This window comes from Hydractinia symbiolongicarpus, chromosome 13, assembly GCF_029227915.1.
Source record: "Hydractinia symbiolongicarpus strain clone_291-10 chromosome 13, HSymV2.1, whole genome shotgun sequence".
Classification (NCBI taxonomy): domain Eukaryota; kingdom Metazoa; phylum Cnidaria; class Hydrozoa; order Anthoathecata; family Hydractiniidae; genus Hydractinia; species Hydractinia symbiolongicarpus.
This window is the reverse complement of record NC_079887.1, coordinates 10,600,606-10,620,319: the sequence shown is the minus strand read 5'-3', so window position 1 is coordinate 10,620,319 and position 19,714 is coordinate 10,600,606. Positions and strand designations below refer to the sequence as shown.

The 19,714-nt window shown below is 33.0% G+C and overlaps 1 protein-coding gene across 1 annotated transcript; it reads left to right on the top strand.

The window, feature by feature from the left end:
* Positions 1-1,574: 1,574 nt before the first annotated feature.
* LOC130623388 (short/branched chain specific acyl-CoA dehydrogenase, mitochondrial-like) lies at positions 1,575-18,928 on the top strand. The gene is made up of 12 exons (XM_057438864.1): positions 1,575-1,729; positions 7,597-7,717; positions 8,997-9,097; positions 9,335-9,541; positions 12,038-12,229; positions 13,105-13,179; positions 13,572-13,622; positions 13,898-13,990; positions 16,529-16,618; positions 17,309-17,446; positions 17,883-17,982; positions 18,673-18,928. The coding sequence occupies exons 1-12, from the start codon at positions 1,703-1,705 to the stop codon at positions 18,735-18,737; spliced, it is 1,260 nt and encodes a 419-aa protein (XP_057294847.1). The 5' UTR covers positions 1,575-1,702; the 3' UTR covers positions 18,738-18,928.
* The last annotated feature ends 786 nt before the right edge of the window (positions 18,929-19,714 follow it).

The following is a 19,714-nucleotide window of genomic DNA, read 5'->3' as shown; positions in this document are numbered from 1 at the left end:
AATTTACCTTATCGGTAAAAAAAAGTTGTCAAAAAATTAGTCGGCAAAAAGAAAAAGTCGGCAACAATATTAGTCACTTTGACAAAATGTAGTCACTTTTTGTTAACCAATTTCCAGACAAAAATGATCAAGAAAGTTTAGATTTTAAAATTTTTTATTAAAATAAAACAACAACAAAAAAATATAAATATATAATATAATATATAAAAAAGGTTAATGTTTAGTCAAATTCAAGAATAATTGCGTACAACTGATAAGAACTAGCAACAAGGAAAGGTTTGGTCGGTGATAAAAAAGCCAGAATTTAGTCACTTTTCACCGACTTGCTTTTTACCGATAAGGTATTCTACTTTCAGCGCAAAAATCGATCTACGTCCAAATTTCAAATCTTCATATAAATATGTTATTCAAATATTCGTTTACTGTCGATAAAGAAAATAAATATAACAGACATTAATTTTAGGTTGAGCAATGTTCGCAAGGAAGAACAATGTTCCACAGCCACTAAGCTGAGTTTATTATGAATACTGCTTACCTCTTCATATGCAGATAAATTAGGCGCCTGAACTGTTGGAGAGACATTGTTAAAGTCATTTTTAATCTCATTAAATTATCAAAAATCTGAAAATGCGCGACAATCGTTGCAAGTAGAATGTGCGCTAGAATGGTTTCATACCAACTTATATATTGTAATATAAACATACAAATATCCAAAAACGAGTCATAGACACAATGACACGACAGAATACAAGACACTAACTCTAAAAAAACAAGTTTTTGGGTTTGCTAACTGTACATAGACTTGTGTTGTCACATCGAGACATGCAACAAAAATAAAAGTTTTACAAGCATTTCAGAAAGCATCTTTCTAAAAAAATATCCATCTAACAAATAGTGTGATAAGCTTTCACCGCGAAAAGTGTAGAAACGAAATACACGTATTTTTTTTTATATAAAAAGGTTTTTTAAAAAATTAAACAAAAAGTGGTCAAAAGTTGCTCATTTTGAACCTAAATATTGTGAAACATAAACAAGCTAACCCTTAATTTTATATCCAATTTTAATGGAAAGAAATCTAGTTGAAAATATTTTTAGTTTATCTCTGCTATACCGGTTCAAAAGAAGAACATTAAGTAACAATTCTACTGTAGGTATACGTTCTATAAACGTAAATATTTATACATTGCAATTTGCATGATGATTGCCTCCTCGCATAAAGTTCTTTGCCGGAACACGGGGTTGGCATTTTACTTGAAAATACTCAAATTTTAGAATTGATTTAAAAAATCTTTTTTATGGCTTTCGATAAAAAAAAGGCTAGCGTCAAATTTAAGCTGTTGTTGAGTTTCACAGCGAACTGCTGTAAAATTCAACAACAACATGAATTACGATGACAACTGAATGTAACACAATTCGCCGGGGGAAACAAGATTGGTCTTTAAATTTATTCTATGGTCGATCTATTTTTGAAAGCGCGACTTTCGAAAAGAAAAGGACATTTACAAGAACTTCAGACTGGTAAACACCTTTCTTTTGAAAACTGTACATGCACTGTGTGGTGAGATAGGTTGCAATTTGTTCCGTAGGCAAGGGGACGAGGGAAGGGATAATCGTCTTCCGTAAAAGTGAGAAAACGTTAATGGCATCCTGGCTGCAGTAATTTATTTTTTAGATTCCACATCTTACAGCTAACCAATGAACGATGCTTTCCTCACGTCAATTTTTAAAGGTATGGAGCGTTAATGTGTTATTTGAACTAAACTGAGTAGTAGCATGAAAGCACTAGAAAATTTACTTGCTTCTGAGAGGTACATCTCCTCATACCTGTGCTGGTGGCCACACAAAACAGATTGGAGGTTTTATTAAAAGAATCTAGCTACATCCTAACATATATATAAGGTCTGTCATTTGGAAACTCAAAGAAGCTACTTTACTGTTGACAAATCTTATCAGTTGACGATCAATATTTACAGGGTGGCAGAGGAAAACAGGTCCCTCAGGCAAAAAAATTATACTCCACCAGTGCTATCAAGAAAAATAATTTTTTATTATTAGGCAGATGTTACAAATATTTAGTGTTAGGGTCACCTGACCGACCCTATTTTTTTATCCAAATTTTTGATATACTGAGTCAAAAAGGCTAGAATGACAAAAAAAAAACATTACACGCTTGTCGTCACCCCACAGCATTACCAACCACTATTATTATTGTGCTTTGTGTTACATTTTAGGTGCCATCGACAAACAGTTTTTTTGTCCGTTAACGGCAAATTAGCTCTTAGGGGGAGGGGGTAATGCATTGTCCGTTAAAAATATAAAAATGAAGAGGAATATCACTTTCTCACTTTTTTGTTTCTTTTAGGGAAAATGAAAAAAGTTCAACAAATTAGAAAATGTTTCCACAGTAAAATCTGCCATAATCTAGAATTCGTTATTAAAAAAATGTTTCTCGTGTTCGTATAAGTCTCCACAAAGATTATTCCGTAAAGCGTGGATGGGGGCAAAATTCTATTTAACGGCAAATTTGCCGTTAATGGAGACAAAAACTAACGTAGGGGAAATGGGCTTGCCGTTAAGGGGCTGGGAGGCTCCGAGTCTAGCGGCCAATTTGCCATTAACGGAGACGAAAACTGTTTGACGACGGCCCCTTATTTCAAAGCATGAACTTTAATCTTGAAAATATTATTTTCGTTCTGTTCTTTTTGTTTCCATTAGGCGAAATACATAAATAACTTAGAGTGGGTTCGCCCATATGGGGCCTTCGAAAATTCTTTTCTGGCCCTGTTAGCGGGATATCGTCGCTAAGATTCGGACCCCTCCCCCTCTCTTTTAGCGGATTTCCGTCTGTGAAATACACACCTTCTGATAAATCTTGGAAGGCTCAGGGGCGTGTTTTGTAGATAAAAGTTATCGGAATTGATGACAAGACGAATTATGCTCGCTAGCGACGAAGAATTTTCAGGCCACAAACAAATTTTTGAAATTTCTCAATTCTTAGCGGATTTTTTCTTTAAACTCCAGACCCCCTCTCCCCTTAGCAGCGATATCACGCTAAGGGAGCCCAAATTTTTTTTTCGAAGGTCCCTATACGACCATCGCCTAATTATGGCCAGAGATATAAATTATGTTTAACTTCATTTATTTATTACAATGTTATGTTAACTCCTTGTTTGAAACACTTAAGAATCTTTTACCTTCGAAAAGAACCAAAGTTCATCAATTCGATCACTTAATTTGTTAAGAAATGTTGGTTCGAAGCTTGTCGCTGACTGGGCACATTAAAAATGGCTGACAAAATATTTTTTTGAAAATTCTTGGAACTTTTATAAAACGTTGTGAATAGGTAAAATTCAATCAACTCTGTGTAAATTACCTGTTGTTATTGTTTGCTTAGACATTGTTCCTTTTCCTATCTTTAATCAGGAGGTTATAAGGACAGACTTGATACAGCGGCAGTTGAGTTTAGATCTAACACAGTCTAGATCAGATTGGAAGAGGGTCATTAATATACCCCGTCCAACCCATGCTACCATGGAAAACGGACGGTTGGTCACAAACTGAGCTACATGGTTTAGGGGACTGGAAATGAATGTGAAGCAATTTGGGAGTGTTATCAGTTGGCATACAAGAATGTTTAACTCCCTTTGTTGCAGATTATACTAAAATGACCAGATTTGAGTGCCTATTAAGAAAATTAATTGGTGGCCGGGTTAGGTCGAAGTGGCCGCGAATGGGCGATTTTGGCTAAGTTGTTGTTTTCTCTGTTTACCCAGGGTCTGTTTGTGCTGTGTATGTAACAAATGGCCATAATGGTGCACAAACATACCTATACTTATCAGGACCAGACAATAGTTGTTTATCATAGCTGTTAACAAGTTTGGGAGGTAGATGTAAACACTGGCCATATATGGGCGAACCCACTCTAAGTTGATTATTTTTGCGAATTTTTTTAATATTAAGTCCAATAAATGGATTAAATGCCCACATGCATAAATGCGTAAAGAGCATAACGTATCAAAAAAAACTAGGTGCCCTTTTATTTATCATATTTGGTAGTTTTAAGGTAATGAAGTGTTGTGCATAAAAATCACAACACCTTTGCGCCGTTGTTGCTGCTGCCTTATCTGGAGTAAATTAATAATAACTGCTGGTTCTCTTGTGATAACTTAAAAAAACTGCTGGTTCTCCATTGGTTTCTTCAAAATACAGGTGGTTCTCTGGTGGTTACTTCAAAATACAGGTGGTTCTCTGGTGTTTACTTCAAAATACTGCTGGTTATTGCTGGTTCCTACTTTTAGTAAAAGCGATTTTTAAATTATCATTCGAAGACCAACTCTATTTTTGTTGCTCAAGTGACTCTAACACAAGATATTTGTGACATCCGCCTTAGCGGATTACTAATCTCGGGGTTTCTTTTTATAGTAGAGGTATATACAGGTGCAGAGCCATTCTGCCGCCTGTAAGTTGTTATAAAAAATCATGAATCTATCAAGTGGAAATGGTAGCTATGCACACTGCAAAAAAACTATTACGTGTACAAAGAGATTTTTTAAGTTTTCCATACATAATTTTTAACCTTTTTTTTTTTGCTTCTTTTTTTATCTGTTTATCCATGAATAAACAATTTTTTTTTAATTTAAGAATTTGAGAGTTCTTTTTCTAATTCTATCATATTAACAACAAGGACAACAAAAACAGCGTACAATACACATGACACATCATACCTGGCCTACAATACAGCGTCTTTGAATTTAATGAATCAAACAAAGTTTTGAACATTACAACATAATGGATAAACATTGTTTTGAGTTTGATTTCTTTATGTTTTTATATGACAACGATAATGCCAACAACATAAAACTACCCTGTGCAATATTTTTTTAAAGGGGGGACCTGAAGGCAAAATCTAAAACATAATAGAAAGTATATATATATATTCAATAACCAGTTTGAGATCGAATGCTCATTGTCAGATATGTGAACCCACCCGCATCGAGTGGGTGACACCCGCAATCACAATATCATCACCCCCGACTGAAAAGTTATAGATAGAATCACCCGTATCCAGCAATTTCACCTGCATTCACAATAATATTTGGTTGAAGTTACGATTAGAAAGTCTAAACTCATTTATAACGCAGGAATATATTTCATTACTTAGTTGCTTTGTGACTTTGAGGAAGTTTTAAACTGTTTTGAATAGAATAATACTTTCATTGCGCCCGCAAAATTGAAAACAGATTACAAAATATTTCAATAGCGGCTATTCGTGAACAAATTAATATTCAATAAACTTTGTTTAAAACAAAGGTAATAAATGTTTCGTCTTTTTCGCTGTAACTCGAAATAGCATGGTTTCTATTATCATTAAATATATATAAAAGAAATGTGTTTGTTTTTTCGAAATAGTGTTCAAATTTTAATTCTTAAGTTTTAATTATAGAAAATTCACCTTTCTCGAATTTATTTTCTAGCTCTATCTCAAATTTTATGTGGGTAGTTTAAAGGATGTGGCCGAAGGAACCCTTCGATTTTCTTGAACTGATTAAAATTGTGAGGCTTATTCTTACAATACCACACTCGAACGCTGAAGAAGAGAGAGTATTTTAATCGTAGGAAAGAACAAAACGTGTTTCAGGCTTAAGTTGGATCCTTAAGAAACTCTTGGGAGTATTGTCACAGTGAAACTAGCTATGGAATCACAGGCTGTACAGCGATTTGTGATTCCTAACAATGTTCTCACAGCTGCAAAAAGTGCTGCATATCAATATAAGTTGCAATATCCATCAAAAAGTACATGAACAATGTTTATATTTCTATACTTGGAAATAATATTTCATGTATATACGGTTTGATATTGAGTTTCTAGTTCAATATTTGTTTATTCTATCCCCTTAGCCAAGATTTTCCTACTAATTTATATTATAATAAAAAAGAAAAATTGTATTAGGTCACCCTTAGCTTTTCCACACGCAAAAAAGCTGGTCCCCAAAAACTTGCGAGGGTGTGCAGCCCTCGAAATTAGCCCAAAAACCTGTCGGCAATAAATTGCCGACGACATAGTCGTTTGCAGCGGCAATTCCTCGGCAATAATTTGCCGACGAAGAGAGTGAAACGTACTTACCCTTTCTTACTTACCCTTTAAATATCAGTCATTTTCAGGAAAGGCGTGTGATTAATCGCACACCTGAAAAATAGAGTTTTCAAAACCAACCTATAAAATCCATTTTGTAGCGTGCGATGGCAGCCCTTGAAATAATTTTTGAAGACTCGTCAAACAAAATTTTCCCCACATTTCTTAGGACAAAATGTCTAACAGATTTCCGTCTTGGTCGAAAAATTTTACTCTCAGAGTTATTGCATAGTCCTGATCCTTTTAATCCACGAGCAAGCCTATTCATAACCAACCTGACCATCCTAGCTAATTCACCGACTCTAGTTAAAAGAACTACGTAGACATAAATCTATATTACCTGGCCTCTTCGTCGTTGATAACCAGGTCTTATACAAGAAGTCCAGCCCTGTGGTTCTTAACTAATGCGAAGGTGAACGCCGAAAGAGCACGGATGAAGCAAGTCCGCAAAACTGCACTTACAGGCGGAACAGACATTTTATCATCGATTTATTTGTAGATAATTTCTTTATTTTACAAAACATTTGGAAACCATAGTAGGTCCGAATTTAATGGATTTTCTTTATGCTGCAAGTGTTATTCAAACAATTTTAAAAATGAAACCCACGTGCGGTAAAAAGGGTTGAAGTGTGAGTGTTTTTGTTCTCGCCCGTCTTCTTGCGCAGATTGTCAAACCAGCTTCGCTTCCTTAGTATTGACCTTGCATCGATGGATTGAAGACTTATCAATTTCACAAAATGTGTGACAGCAAGATTTTCAGAAATACACCTGGGAAACGTATTTTCCACCAATCTAGAAGTATCAAATTTGTAATTTTCCCCTTTGGTGCGAACAAGAATTCTAAGAATTACACCCGCAAAGAAAATCAGTTGGGTTGGCATCTCTGCATTGTAGAGAAACTGCTGTAGGCCACTTGCAATTGGTATCGTTTTCATGGTTATTTTTGTTGCAGTATTGTGAAATTTTTGTTAAAATAGGTAGTATATACAAACAATTAATGAAAAAGTAGGATTCACAAATTTAACATTTTCTTTGTAAAATGATTTGCAAACATGGTATATATTCGATTTGAAAATTGCGAATTGCGACCTGCTAATTCGAACCCTGCTCTCAAGGCTTCGCTTCTCTAATGGTAGGCCCCTGCCCCTACATTGTTTTGATTTAATTTTAATATTCCTAGAAATCACGTATATATATATATGTGATTGTCTGGTGCCCATTACGCAATTTTTGATTTTTGTTATGTTCAGATCATATGAAAATATCTAGCACATAATAGGAGACAAAAAATATTTTATCATAACCGAGAAGAAACAATCTTATAATTTCAGTAATAAAGAAGATTTCAGAACACCACAAACAACCATAGGACAAATAATAAAAAGCTTATAGGGATACGTTTTATCCTATATCTGAAGTATAAATATGAATTTTACTAGATTTTTTTTTATCTTGTCTTTTAGGGGAGGGTTTGTCAACACATTAAGAATAACCTGCAAAATTGTGTCGCAAGGAGATGGAAATCTGCAACAAGACCACCGCTTACCATGCTGTCAGACCAAGAAAGGATGTTTCAAGAATCAAGTAGGTCAACTTTCAAAAGTAGGGCCCCTGTTAGACAATCTGATATTTTCAAATTTTTAAAATTACTTTTTGTGCATTAAATTAGAACAGTTGTAAACAAAAAGCATCGTAAATCATTTTTTTTTATCCTTAAAAAACAGAAATAATGTTCAATTATTTATTTTCTATTTTTCCTTTCCTCAATTTATGTACTTGTATATCTCTTGTTCTCAAAGCAAGCAGTAAATTCCTGTTTGTATTAGAAAAAGATTTGTGTTCAATTTTATTTTTTTTAACACTGTTTTTACTAAAACCACACTGTCCGTATACTTTTCCCCTAAGTATCTGCATAATAAATTTGGTTTTTGATTTATTGATACTTAAGTTGTGACTCATTCATAGTTTTCCAGGCAAAATGTTTTGTTATTGTTGTAAGGTATAATATCTGGTCATGTAACAACATCTCAACATCTGTTTTCCATGCTAGCATTGGTTGGGTGGGGCATACTCTTAACCTTCTCACAACCCAATGTCTGACAAAAAAGTGAGTTAGTGGTCTTTGACTTTATTGGTCTTTAATAATATTAAAGACCTACAGATTATTATTGTTGTTTTCTTTGTTGGGTGGTTATAAGAAAAAATATGAACTGAGCTTTGATAATGCTTAAAAAAGCTGTAATGTAATTTCTGCACTGTAGTAAGGCCTAGAAAAGTGACATGGGGAAGACACACAAACAGGTTGGATTTTAATCAGTCAGGTCATTCCCCATTAATTATTGGTTTGTTGACAGATTTTTTTCCCTCTTCGTCAGATAAAAAAAAACTTTTTCGTCTTTTTTAATTTTCCTAATCTAATATATCTTGAAAAGTTTGCTCTTTCTCTTACTTAGAAGCATTTTTAAGATGGGCTAATGTTTTTGAGTCTAAGCAGTCTACAACAGAACTTTATCACTTCAACATGCATATATTATGGTACTGATAAACAAAAATATTAGCCCCCTGCAATGTTTGTTTTGATTATTTGTTTGGTACATTTTTATGCAGTTATACTTATCTTTGTAGAAAAAAATTTAGATGGTTTAATTATTTTTTGTTTTTGTTTTTGGTTGACTAATTTCAAAAGGTATATGAACAATTGGTTTAAGAATACCTATCTAAAGGGAATGTCTATTTATTTTCTCTTTTTCACAAATTAATTTTTTTGCCAGCACTTACGAGCAGTTCTACTTGCCTCTGTTTTCTGTAAATAAGGCAGAAAAAAAAAATGATTGTATATTATACAGTGTTTTGTTATTTTTAGCCAGAAAATTTGCTCTGGAGAAAGTCAAACCTTTAGTGAGCAAGATGGATGAAGAATCTCTTTTAGACCAGAATGTCATAAATGGTCTTTTTGAGCAGGGAGTATGTATTTAATAAGGTGCAGAAATATAGGTTTTATTGATAGGTATGGTTGTGTTTTTTCAGCAATTTTCTTGTCCTAATCAAAAAGCATATTTTCTGTAACTAGTACTTAAGCTTTCAATTTGCTGAGAAAACTGAAACAAAAGTCAGGACATAGAAATTAAAACCTTGATTACTGTTAAAAGTAACCTGCATATTTTCTAATATTTTCTCACTTAATTCACCATTTTTTTATAGTTTATGGGTCTTGAAATCCCTGAAAAGTACCATGGTACAGGTGCATCATTCATGTCTGCTATTATTGTCATCGAGGAACTTGCTAGGATTGACCCATCTGTCAGTGTGTTTTGCGATGTTCAAAATACTCTTGTGAATACTCTAATTATTAAGCTTGGAACAGAACAACAAAAACAAGAATATTTGCCAAAATTAGCCACTAACACTGTAAGTTTTTTCTTACTGTAGTTACTTTTTTTTCTGTGTTTACCTTGTTTAAATAAATTATTCTGATATATGCATTTTTTGAAGGTGGCCTTTCTAATTCAATAACCCTTTGGAGGAGAAAAAAAGAGTGCTCATTTTCCTTTTTTGTACATTTTCGCTTTTACAAACTCAAACTACTTGTTTGAAAAATTAAATTTAAAAAGTTTTCTACAAATATTGCTGACATAATCATTAAAATAAAGTGCAAAAAAAGCTGTGAATAAAATAAAATGTTGACGCATGATTTTGATTTCACAAGTTCCTTTTTAAGAGTGATAGAGTATTAAAATCTTCATCATTGTAATAACCACACGTAATTTTTAGTTATTTTAAACGAACTCTATTAATTAGTGATTTCTCTGAGTGAAACATCCATACCAGTGTGTAGGTTGTAGGAAAGAACATATAATACCAGTGGGCAGTAAGAGAGTTGTGAATGAATAAGAGTTCATGAAAATTACCCTGTGCTCCCTATCTAAGGAGTAAGATGGGAGAAGCCTGTTTTGGTAGTTTGGTATTTCGTAAATGGAGATTTCTGATTCGTTAAAATTAAATCACTAACATATGAATTCTCAAAATTTATTTATCATGTTGTTCACTAATTAAACAATTTGATCATAAATATATTCATAAAGGTATCCATTGTTTTCTTAGGTGGTTGCAAGTTAAAATATCTAAGTATGATAATGTTTAAGTATGTTTTCAAGTAAATCAATGAGATGGTGGATAAAAGAATTTAACAATAAAATATTTTCTTTTCACTAAGTTAATTTTGATGCACAAAATTTTAACATCAGTTGGAAATACGTATGAGCTTCTTTAAGTGGGTAAAGTATATTTTATGTAAATTAAAATACCACCTCCGTTTATCTTTGTATCTCTACGAATAACCTTTATCTAATTGTGAGTGTAAATTCTGTGTTGGTGAAAGGATTGTCTATTTTAGTTTTCGATAAAAGCAAAACTGACATAGTTTTCAAACTAAACTTCAATACTTTTCAATACTTAAATATTTTGGATGAACTTTTCTAATTTTTTTCTTTAAAAAACTACAAGATGAATCATACACATCATGATCAATATTTTTTTAAACGTTTGTCAATTTTGTAGAATGTGTTGTTATTTTGGATGAATTTCAATTTAATTTAGGTGTTTTATTGGTAAAAGTTGTTGTGGCTAATAAATTCAATGTTGCATAATTGCCACTGTTGTAGTTTATATATTCTATATTTTCGTCATTTGGACATTGAATTTTAAATACGGCGAATTAGTTTAGAAATTACAACATTAGTATACAAATTTACAATACATTTAGAAGTAGTTGTTGCAGACGTGTTACTAAGATCATTGTGCCCCCAACTGAGTATTCACTTACTCACTCACTCAGTTGCTACTGAAAATTTCACGTATAGACACCTTTCCTAATTTTATAAATTATAATAATTATGATGTCATCCAAAATTTTATGTTTTTGTGTTCTTCAAATAAGGATATTCAGATAGAATATTAAATTATTATGAAAAAAATGAAGTTTTTAGAGCAATATAATATTCTGGTTGGATTTTATTTATATTTAAAGAAAATAATTATTTTGAAAACGGGGCTATTCTTAGGAAGCTCGGCTATATGAAGGGTTTGACCGTAAATTTCAGCTCTGAATTGAGGCACCTAACGAATAAAAATATTTACGACATTAGGTAATTTGTTCTACCTTTTGCTAAGGAACTTAGGGATAAGAATCATTTTTAGTATCGACCTCTTTAATTGAGTTTGGCATAATTAGGGAAATCGGGAAATTTGTTTTTCATTCTTTTCAGTAATATGATTTTGAGGGGTAGTTTTGTTATCACTTGCAATAGGTGGAGTTGATAGTGCATGTTTAATATTTTAGAGAAAGTCATTATTGTGACATTTGAGCAAATTATTTTTTTGACAGTCTTGTGTGAAAAAAATTACTTTGTTGTGGACGATTGGTTTTGTCACGTTATTGAAACCCAACAATCGCTTAATAACTCCATTTTTATTACTGGTTCCTCTCTCAAAGGAAGTAATATGGTTTTTCAGTATCGTAATAAGTTTTTTTGCATGCTGTTGTTCCAATTTTTCCAAAGTGACATGTCAGCTCTTGAACATTTTTAACGTCTGAGTTGATTTTTTAGATATCTGATCTATAAAAGCTTCATTCTATTTGATATTACCTGAGTCTTTTTTTCCTTGTTATGGCAGCTGCAAGAGTGTGTTTCTGTTTCTGATACATCCTAGGAACGGATATTATATTAAGTCCTTTCTGAAATACTATTTTTAATATCGGCATGCCATCCATACTTGACTTGATAAATTTCCATATTAAACTATTTCCCTTCACAGGGTACATGCAAATTGAAATCAAGAATTTTAAATCTCCTTCCATCAAAGATATAGGAATAATTCTAGAAGATTATTATTTTTTGCCTTAAGGTTGGAAGTTTCTGTTTATCTGAAGCAGAATCTGGAAGTGATGCGTTCAACATGAGAGCCACAGCAAGAAAGGATGGGGATGACTACATTATTAACGCAAATAAGTTATGGATAACTAACTCAGCACAGGCTGATGTATTTCTGGTGTTTGCAAATGCTAATCCTGAACTTTTGAAAACTGATCCCAAAAAGGTATAAAATTTTAATTTTGTGGGTATTCATTTTGCTCGTTTGGCAGATTTTTGCTAAATTTACAAATTACCAATTAATTTTTTTTACCATATTCGAGATAGGGGAAATAAATAAAGAGGGGCGCTTATAAAAAAATCTCATTTTTGTGTGTGTTAAAGCTTTCTTTTTAGGAAATTAGGAAATTATAATGGTAAAATATAAAAACCAAGGGTATATAATGTAACAGGTATAAATAACATGAGCGCACTTGTTAGATATTCTTTAAATAAAATAATAGCAAAAAAAGATAAGATAGACATAAACTTTTTTTTACATGGAATTTCATGTTGTAGATAATTTTAAGAATGTTTTTTTTCCCAAGATTTCCAAAATATTTGATTAAGTAGCCCCTTCGGATCTAGTAATATATAGGCATTTTTTCGAGATGGGTGTGTGTAAAAAATACCACAAAATTTGGGAGTAGGTGCTTAATCAAGCAATTGCGGTAACACCTGTAAAAAAGGTGTCGGTGTGTCGTTTTATCTCAGAGTAGAAACATTTTTTTTTACGTCATTTGTAAAAATTGCTATCTGCAAAACCTTTTGCAAACAATTATTACATACAATATTGGATTGTTTTTTGAGCTGCAGAAATAGCCACATGTGAAGATCAGTATCATTTAGGTATTTGCTTAATATTTGTTTAAGTAAAAAGATGAACATGCTGCACTGATCATTTTGTCTTCAAGTTACTATTTGTAATATATAAAATAACTATATAAATCACATGCTGTCATATATTTTAACTTTGGAGATATTTTTTCGCATATAAACCTCAACTAACAAGCTTGTACCATGCTCCTTTTAACGGTATGATTTATATTTTCAAACGTTCAGGCATACAAGGGTATCACATTATTTGTCATACCGAAAGATGTGGAAGGATTGACGGTTGGCAACAAAGAAAATAAGGTTTGTACAGTACACGAATATTTAATTTTTGCCAGTAGAACTGAGCTGTTCTTTATGCAAAGTTCCGATTTTTTGTCCCAGACAGCCGAAATCGTTGTATGCAATAATTTACACAATCACATTTTTCAATTAGCAATACAATAAACTTAAAAGTGCCATAAGGAAAGAATTTTGCGAAATTTTGCGATATTTTGCGAAATTTTGCTAGATTTTGCGGTATTGACAGAAGTCCACTAAATTAAATTCCTGTCGGAAGTATTTATTCTCTACAAAATGTAATATTTTTTGTCATTTACCAAATTTAATTTCCACCAAATTTTATTCCTTCCAAAAATCTCACAAAAATGTTGTCCTTTTGCTAAACATTGACTAAAACCCTATTTATATTTCAGTTGGGCATAAGAGCATCTTCAACGTGTCCAGTTGATTTGGTAGATGTCAGGGTAAGCGTACTTCGTTTGTTAAAAAACAACAAAACGACCATTAATATATACACTGCTTTGTTCTTCTACAGTAAAAATTTTTCACACATAGTGGTCACTACTACTGGAAACTTCTTTAAAGTTATGGAGATAAAATGTACTCTAAACCACTTGGAAATTGCAAGAAATAGGATAGAAAATGATAACTCATAGAAAACACCTAAAATAAATTTTGGCACTGTTAAATATTCTGTTCTTTTTTTGTGTGTAGTTTTTTCAGCATTTGATTTTTCTAGATACCTGCAAGCAGCGTACTGGGTGAAGTTGGACAAGGTTATAAATACGCTATTGAGTGTTTAAATGAGGGACGAATTGGAATTGGAGCGCAGGTAATTTGCACCACACAAACTAATATTTCTCTATCTTTTAATGTTGGATAAAATGTTGCCGGTCTTAGGGGCAGGATCTAGGTTTTCAATCAAGTGGTGCTAAATTGCAGTAACGTAGTCACCGCCCAAGGGTGTAGCTGTATAATAATGGCGGTCTGGGGCGTTACAGCTCCCTTGAAAAACATAAATCAATTCCAACTGCTAGATTGTTAAAAATATTGAATTTGATATAATGATATAAGGCATTAATAATGGTAAAATCAATGTATTACACTTTGAACTTAGTGTATATAACTAGCTGAATAATAAAAAATAAATTATGAGAAAATAACAACAAGTTGTTGTTATTTAATGTTGATGGTAAAAGAAAAATGGTCTTTGAAATTTTGAAGTTTTTTGTAATATACTTACAGTTGCAAATGTAATTCCATAGAGTTTTGATGCGGATATTTATTTAAAAAACAAATATGGGTAAAAAGACACCATAATTTATTTTACTATTTTTGGGCAAAAATAATATGTTTTCATTCTATAGTGTATAAATATGTACATAAATTTATAACTTAAGGGGCAACTGTATAAAAATGGACATAAAACTTTCAAAAAATTTAATCAATAACCAAAAATAAAACCTATTATATGTTATTTTTTTAGGAATCATGCTATAATAATCATATAAAAACAAGATAAACTTTGGTTATTTAAATGGCAAATGGCTTTCTTAAAATGTTTAAAAAATTCCTATGTCTCAATGTGTGTTTTCTTGTGGCACTCACATACCAAGTACTTTCGCTCCCTGCATGACAAGTTATCCTTAAAATTCATTTTTTTTCTTTCAAAAGTGCTTATGGGAATTGGTACTTGGGAACAAAAATAAGACTTATGTTTGACAGAACAAAGAAATACACAAAAAATACGTGACAAGTTTATGACATTTCTAATGTCGACTTGTGACCGAATAGCATATCTCTGCAACACTTTACAAATATTCAACAAAAGCAGCCTTCAGTTACTTCATGTACCATGTCTTGAGATATGCATAAACACAATGTGTAATGACAACAAATTACATCTCTTACATAACATCCAGTGTTGAACATTTAACACATGAGTCTGTTACTGTTGATGGTCTGTACAACGCATGTTTTTTGTTTCCACTTATTCCCGTTCTTCTCGAACTGTATATATACTAGACATAACTGTTTAGTTCTTAGTATATGATACTAATAACAAACTAACATCAACAAAATGCACAACTACTCTAAAATTATGAAAAGCAAATAAAGTTTGGGCACCTAGAAAGTTTCGTTATAATTTTTTTGCTTGACATTTTGGTAACTTTGGTACCACTTTGGAGAAATAGCTCACATGTCTGTAAAAACGACATCGCCGAGAGATGACTGTTTCCAAATCACATCTTGCAGTCATCCGAAAAGTAGTTCCTAGTATTCTGAAACGTGACGCGGGTTCTGTTGTGCTCAAGGAACTGTTGCTGTAATATTGGCGGTGTGTCCACATGTACTAATGTCACGATTATGTTTAAAATTGCTTTTGCACTAGAGTTTAAAAATATATTCATAAGTTAGGGGTATTACGATTTTCAGAAAGGACTTTAAATTGCAATTGCACCTTATTCTCGAAAAGTGCAGTGCCAGCGCTAGATCCGCCCCTGGGTTCCGGATTATGGTATTGTACATTTACGTTCTGAAATTTTAAATTAAGACATATATTTAGAATGCTACAATGAGTTTTCGAAGAGGATTGGCCAGGTTTTTTAAATGTTAAATTCGTTTAAGCGTAAGTGGCGCGTGGCCTTGTGGTTATGGAGTTCGCTTCGTACTCACAAGGTCCGTGGTTCTGTCCTCAGCTCGGGCATGTTTATCAAGTGCCTTTACCACAGCTACGGGTCAACCCATGCCTTGTGAGGGAAATTGGGTAGGTACTGCCGGTGTTTACTTAATGTATCCCGAACACAGGGACATCTCGTACACAGGACCCACATTGATAACAGTGTTTCCAACACTGAAGTGGTTATATGCTGTATAAATATTTGGAATAGTAATAATAATAATAATAACAATAATAATAGCAGGATGTCTTTTAAAAGCATGTTCTGTTTAAACCATGTGTCCCTAAAATTTTACAAATCTCCTAAATTTTTATTATTGGAAGAAGTGTTAGAACCCTGTGATGAATATTTTGGTGATAAATATCCGTTTCTAAAAACATAGAGATTGACACTAGTAATGACATGGACTAAAAATGCAAAACAGTTTAGATTAAAAAAAATGTATATAATTTACAAACCCTTCCAAAAAATTTTCAAAAATCTAGTTAAACCCATTATTTTTTTGTTAAATACTAAAAACAGCGCAACGTAATTTTAATATACCTTCTCTGTCAACTAGTCTTTTGTAACCTTATGCTTCGCATCTGTGAACTAGTTTCTTGTAACCTTATACCTCGCATGAATATATATGACACGTTACGTGGATGTGTCACGCGTTCTCACCAACAAAATTTTTTATCGTGTTATAGATGATTGGATTAGCTCAAGGGGCGATGGACATTACTGTTCCATACACTAAAGAGAGGCAGCAGTTTGGTAAATCAATATTCGATTTTCAGGTAACTACATTCTACGTGTAATGGTACTGGTGTTTGTGTTGCGATATCAAAAGCCGGCTCGAATAATCGTGTGTTATGTTTAAATACTTTCGCTAACACTTGGAAAATGGAGCTAAAACTATAATAAGTATGGTAAAGAAAAGGGTTAAAACAATCTAACTAGAATTCGAAGGTAACGCTCTAAAAGTTAATTATGGAAATAAAACATTGCGGCGTTTAGAAGTATATTACTTTTAAACAACCTGATGTGCGCTGTTTTATACATAGTTTAAGCGAAATCATAATTAAATTTTGGACGAAGGGTCACATGGACCTGGTAACAATCGAGCCAGAACTGTTTCACTCTTTAAATCCTGAGGACTTTGTTGTTATATAAAGTGCTCCGCGTATTGTTTTTTTTTTTAAAGATACGTTGCGAATTCTAAGAGTTTTGGTTTTAGTGACGTTGATGTTGGCAACAGTATCTGAAATTATTTATTACAGGTCGCTAGAAAAAAAAAAGAAAATTAACTGTGTATATTTTATAGTCTCGTATTCCGTATTTTTGGTAAAACTAGAAATTTATCAATTCCGAAACGACACTACGTATTGATAATGCATCGGTCATGACAGAATTGACGTCAATGCACAAAGTCAATCACAATACATAAAAACTTTTACTTTTCTATTAATAATATCTCACTTATTTAGGGTATGCAACATCAAATATCTGACGTTGCGACGAAATTAGAAGCTGCTCGCTTGCTTGTGTACAATGCTGCCAGACTGAAAGAAGCAGGACAACCTATGATTATGCAAGCTGCTATGGCTAAATACTACGCGTCAGAGGTGTGGTGGATTATTGTTTGTGTTTGAGTAATTATAAATCATTTTATCATTTTTGAAAGATTTTCGCAGACAGAAAGAGTAGAAAGGTTTGGGAAGATTAGTGAGAATTTTTTTAATAAGCATATTGTAGGCTCAGATCGGGGATTTTTAACAGCCTTGGTGTATTATTCTGATGCATGATTTTTTCTTATGTTAAGGGTATTGTTCACCTACTTGGGTGTTTCTATGGAGATCTCTCCTCCTAGGATGATATCAATTCGCGCAAAGCATGTTTTTCTGGCTTCTTGCCAGGCATCAGTGTTTTGGAAAAATAGATACCTTAAATTAGTAAAATTTATTATTTGCCTAATTAATTGAAATGCACATTACGGAACCTTGTATTCAGATCACCACATTTCTACATTAGGATATATGCACTTCGTTACTATATCTTTAGGTCGCAACTTTAGCAACAAGCAAATGCGTGGAATGGATGGGAGGTGTCGGTTTCATTAAATCTTATGGAGTAGAAAAGTTTTACAGGGATTGCAAGATTGGTATGTATTTCCACCAACATTAAAAGTGTGGTAAAATGTAAAGCGGTCATGCATTGGCTTCATACAATAAAAGTTTCGCTAACTGTTTCAATCTCAAAGTTTAGTGAACAGATAATATCGCGAATCACGCCATACGCGGCATTTTGTAGAATTTGTTATATTTGCTATAATTACAGTTGATTTCTTAAAAATTCACACAAAGCTTCGAACCAAGTAAAACAACTTTTTTAGTCGCGATAAGCGAAACAAAAAATACGCTTGTCGAAAACAGTGAAGCAAATTCATATGCGCAGTGGTTTTTGACGATGCAACAGAAGTTACCGTCAAAACGAAGTTCCTTATTGGCAATATGTGAATTTTTAAACAAATATCGTTAGGTTTCCTAAGTTGAACATGCCACATACTTTATATTACGAATTTTGGCGCAGCGAAAAATTTATATAGCACGTATTAATTTCGCGCGATGTAGCAATGTGATCGTATTTCGTGCATAGCACGCTCATTTAAGTTTCCGTAACACACGCACCGTAAGCATTTTGCGCGCACTTTCTGTGCAAAATTTATCGCACTAACGAACTTTTACGTGCGAATGTGCAAAAAATAGTATTTCGGGTCCTCTTCTATGAAACAAACTTGTTGTTTTAACGTGTCTAATTCAAAATGTTGCAAAGTCGCATTTTGTATTTGTAGGTTGCATATACGAGGGAACAAGCAATATTCAACTAAATACGATAGCGAAATTGTTGGATTATTAAATGGTCTGGTGTACACGTTGGTTACAAGCATTCGTATGGTGTGAACAAACCTTTAGTTATTTTCAAATTATATTATTTGCCGAACATGCATAAACACGAATATTTTTAGTTCAAGTTTATTTTTCAAAACAGAAATAACGTTGATTATTGTACATAACAGAGAATAAAACTGAGAATGCATTTTTAAATTTCATCTGTGGTTTTTTTTTGTACATGACACCATGACACATCACGGTAAGAATGCCACTAGCTGAAAAGAGTTTCTTTGGAGATTTGGTGCATGACACGAGTTGGCTTACTCAGTTGACATCCTTTAATTTCTTTTTATGCACGGGTATAGGGAATTTAATAACAGTGCGTTATTAAAAAAACTGGTCAATTCATATTGTGTCTCGGCACATGAACGAACCATCCAAGCGGAGTATACGTTTTATGTTTTGTCTTTGCGCCATAAAAAAAATATCAGTATCCACTAAAGCTAAATTTGTGGCGCGTTTTAACCATTTTTACCAACCAAAGAAAGACGTATCGAGTATACGTCTTTTCGCATGACGCTATGGAAAGTTTGAATCGAACCCCTTACCGCGCCCAATCTCGTTCCAGGGCTCTTAAGAGATTAAAAATTCGCAAAATTAGTATGCTTATCGTATACTCTTATGTGTATATTGATCCATGAAGTTCGTCTTAAGTGCGCCGTGGAAATATAAAAACTCAGTTTAGCGACAAAAAGCCCCAGCAGCGATGGCAGTTAAAATATTCAAGTGAAAGGATTAACAGCACATTCGATTTCAAATCACTGTTTTGTTTCAACTCTCGTTCCCTTTTTCCCCTAGAAAAAATGGCCGAATTTAGGAACCCTCTTACTGTTTTTACAGTGTTCCCACTTTTTTATAAAAACATAATTTTTGTTGCTTTTGAGGAGATTTTTGAGGAGCTTTTGGTAACAAAATTAAGGAAATTTGAGGAGAAAAACATGC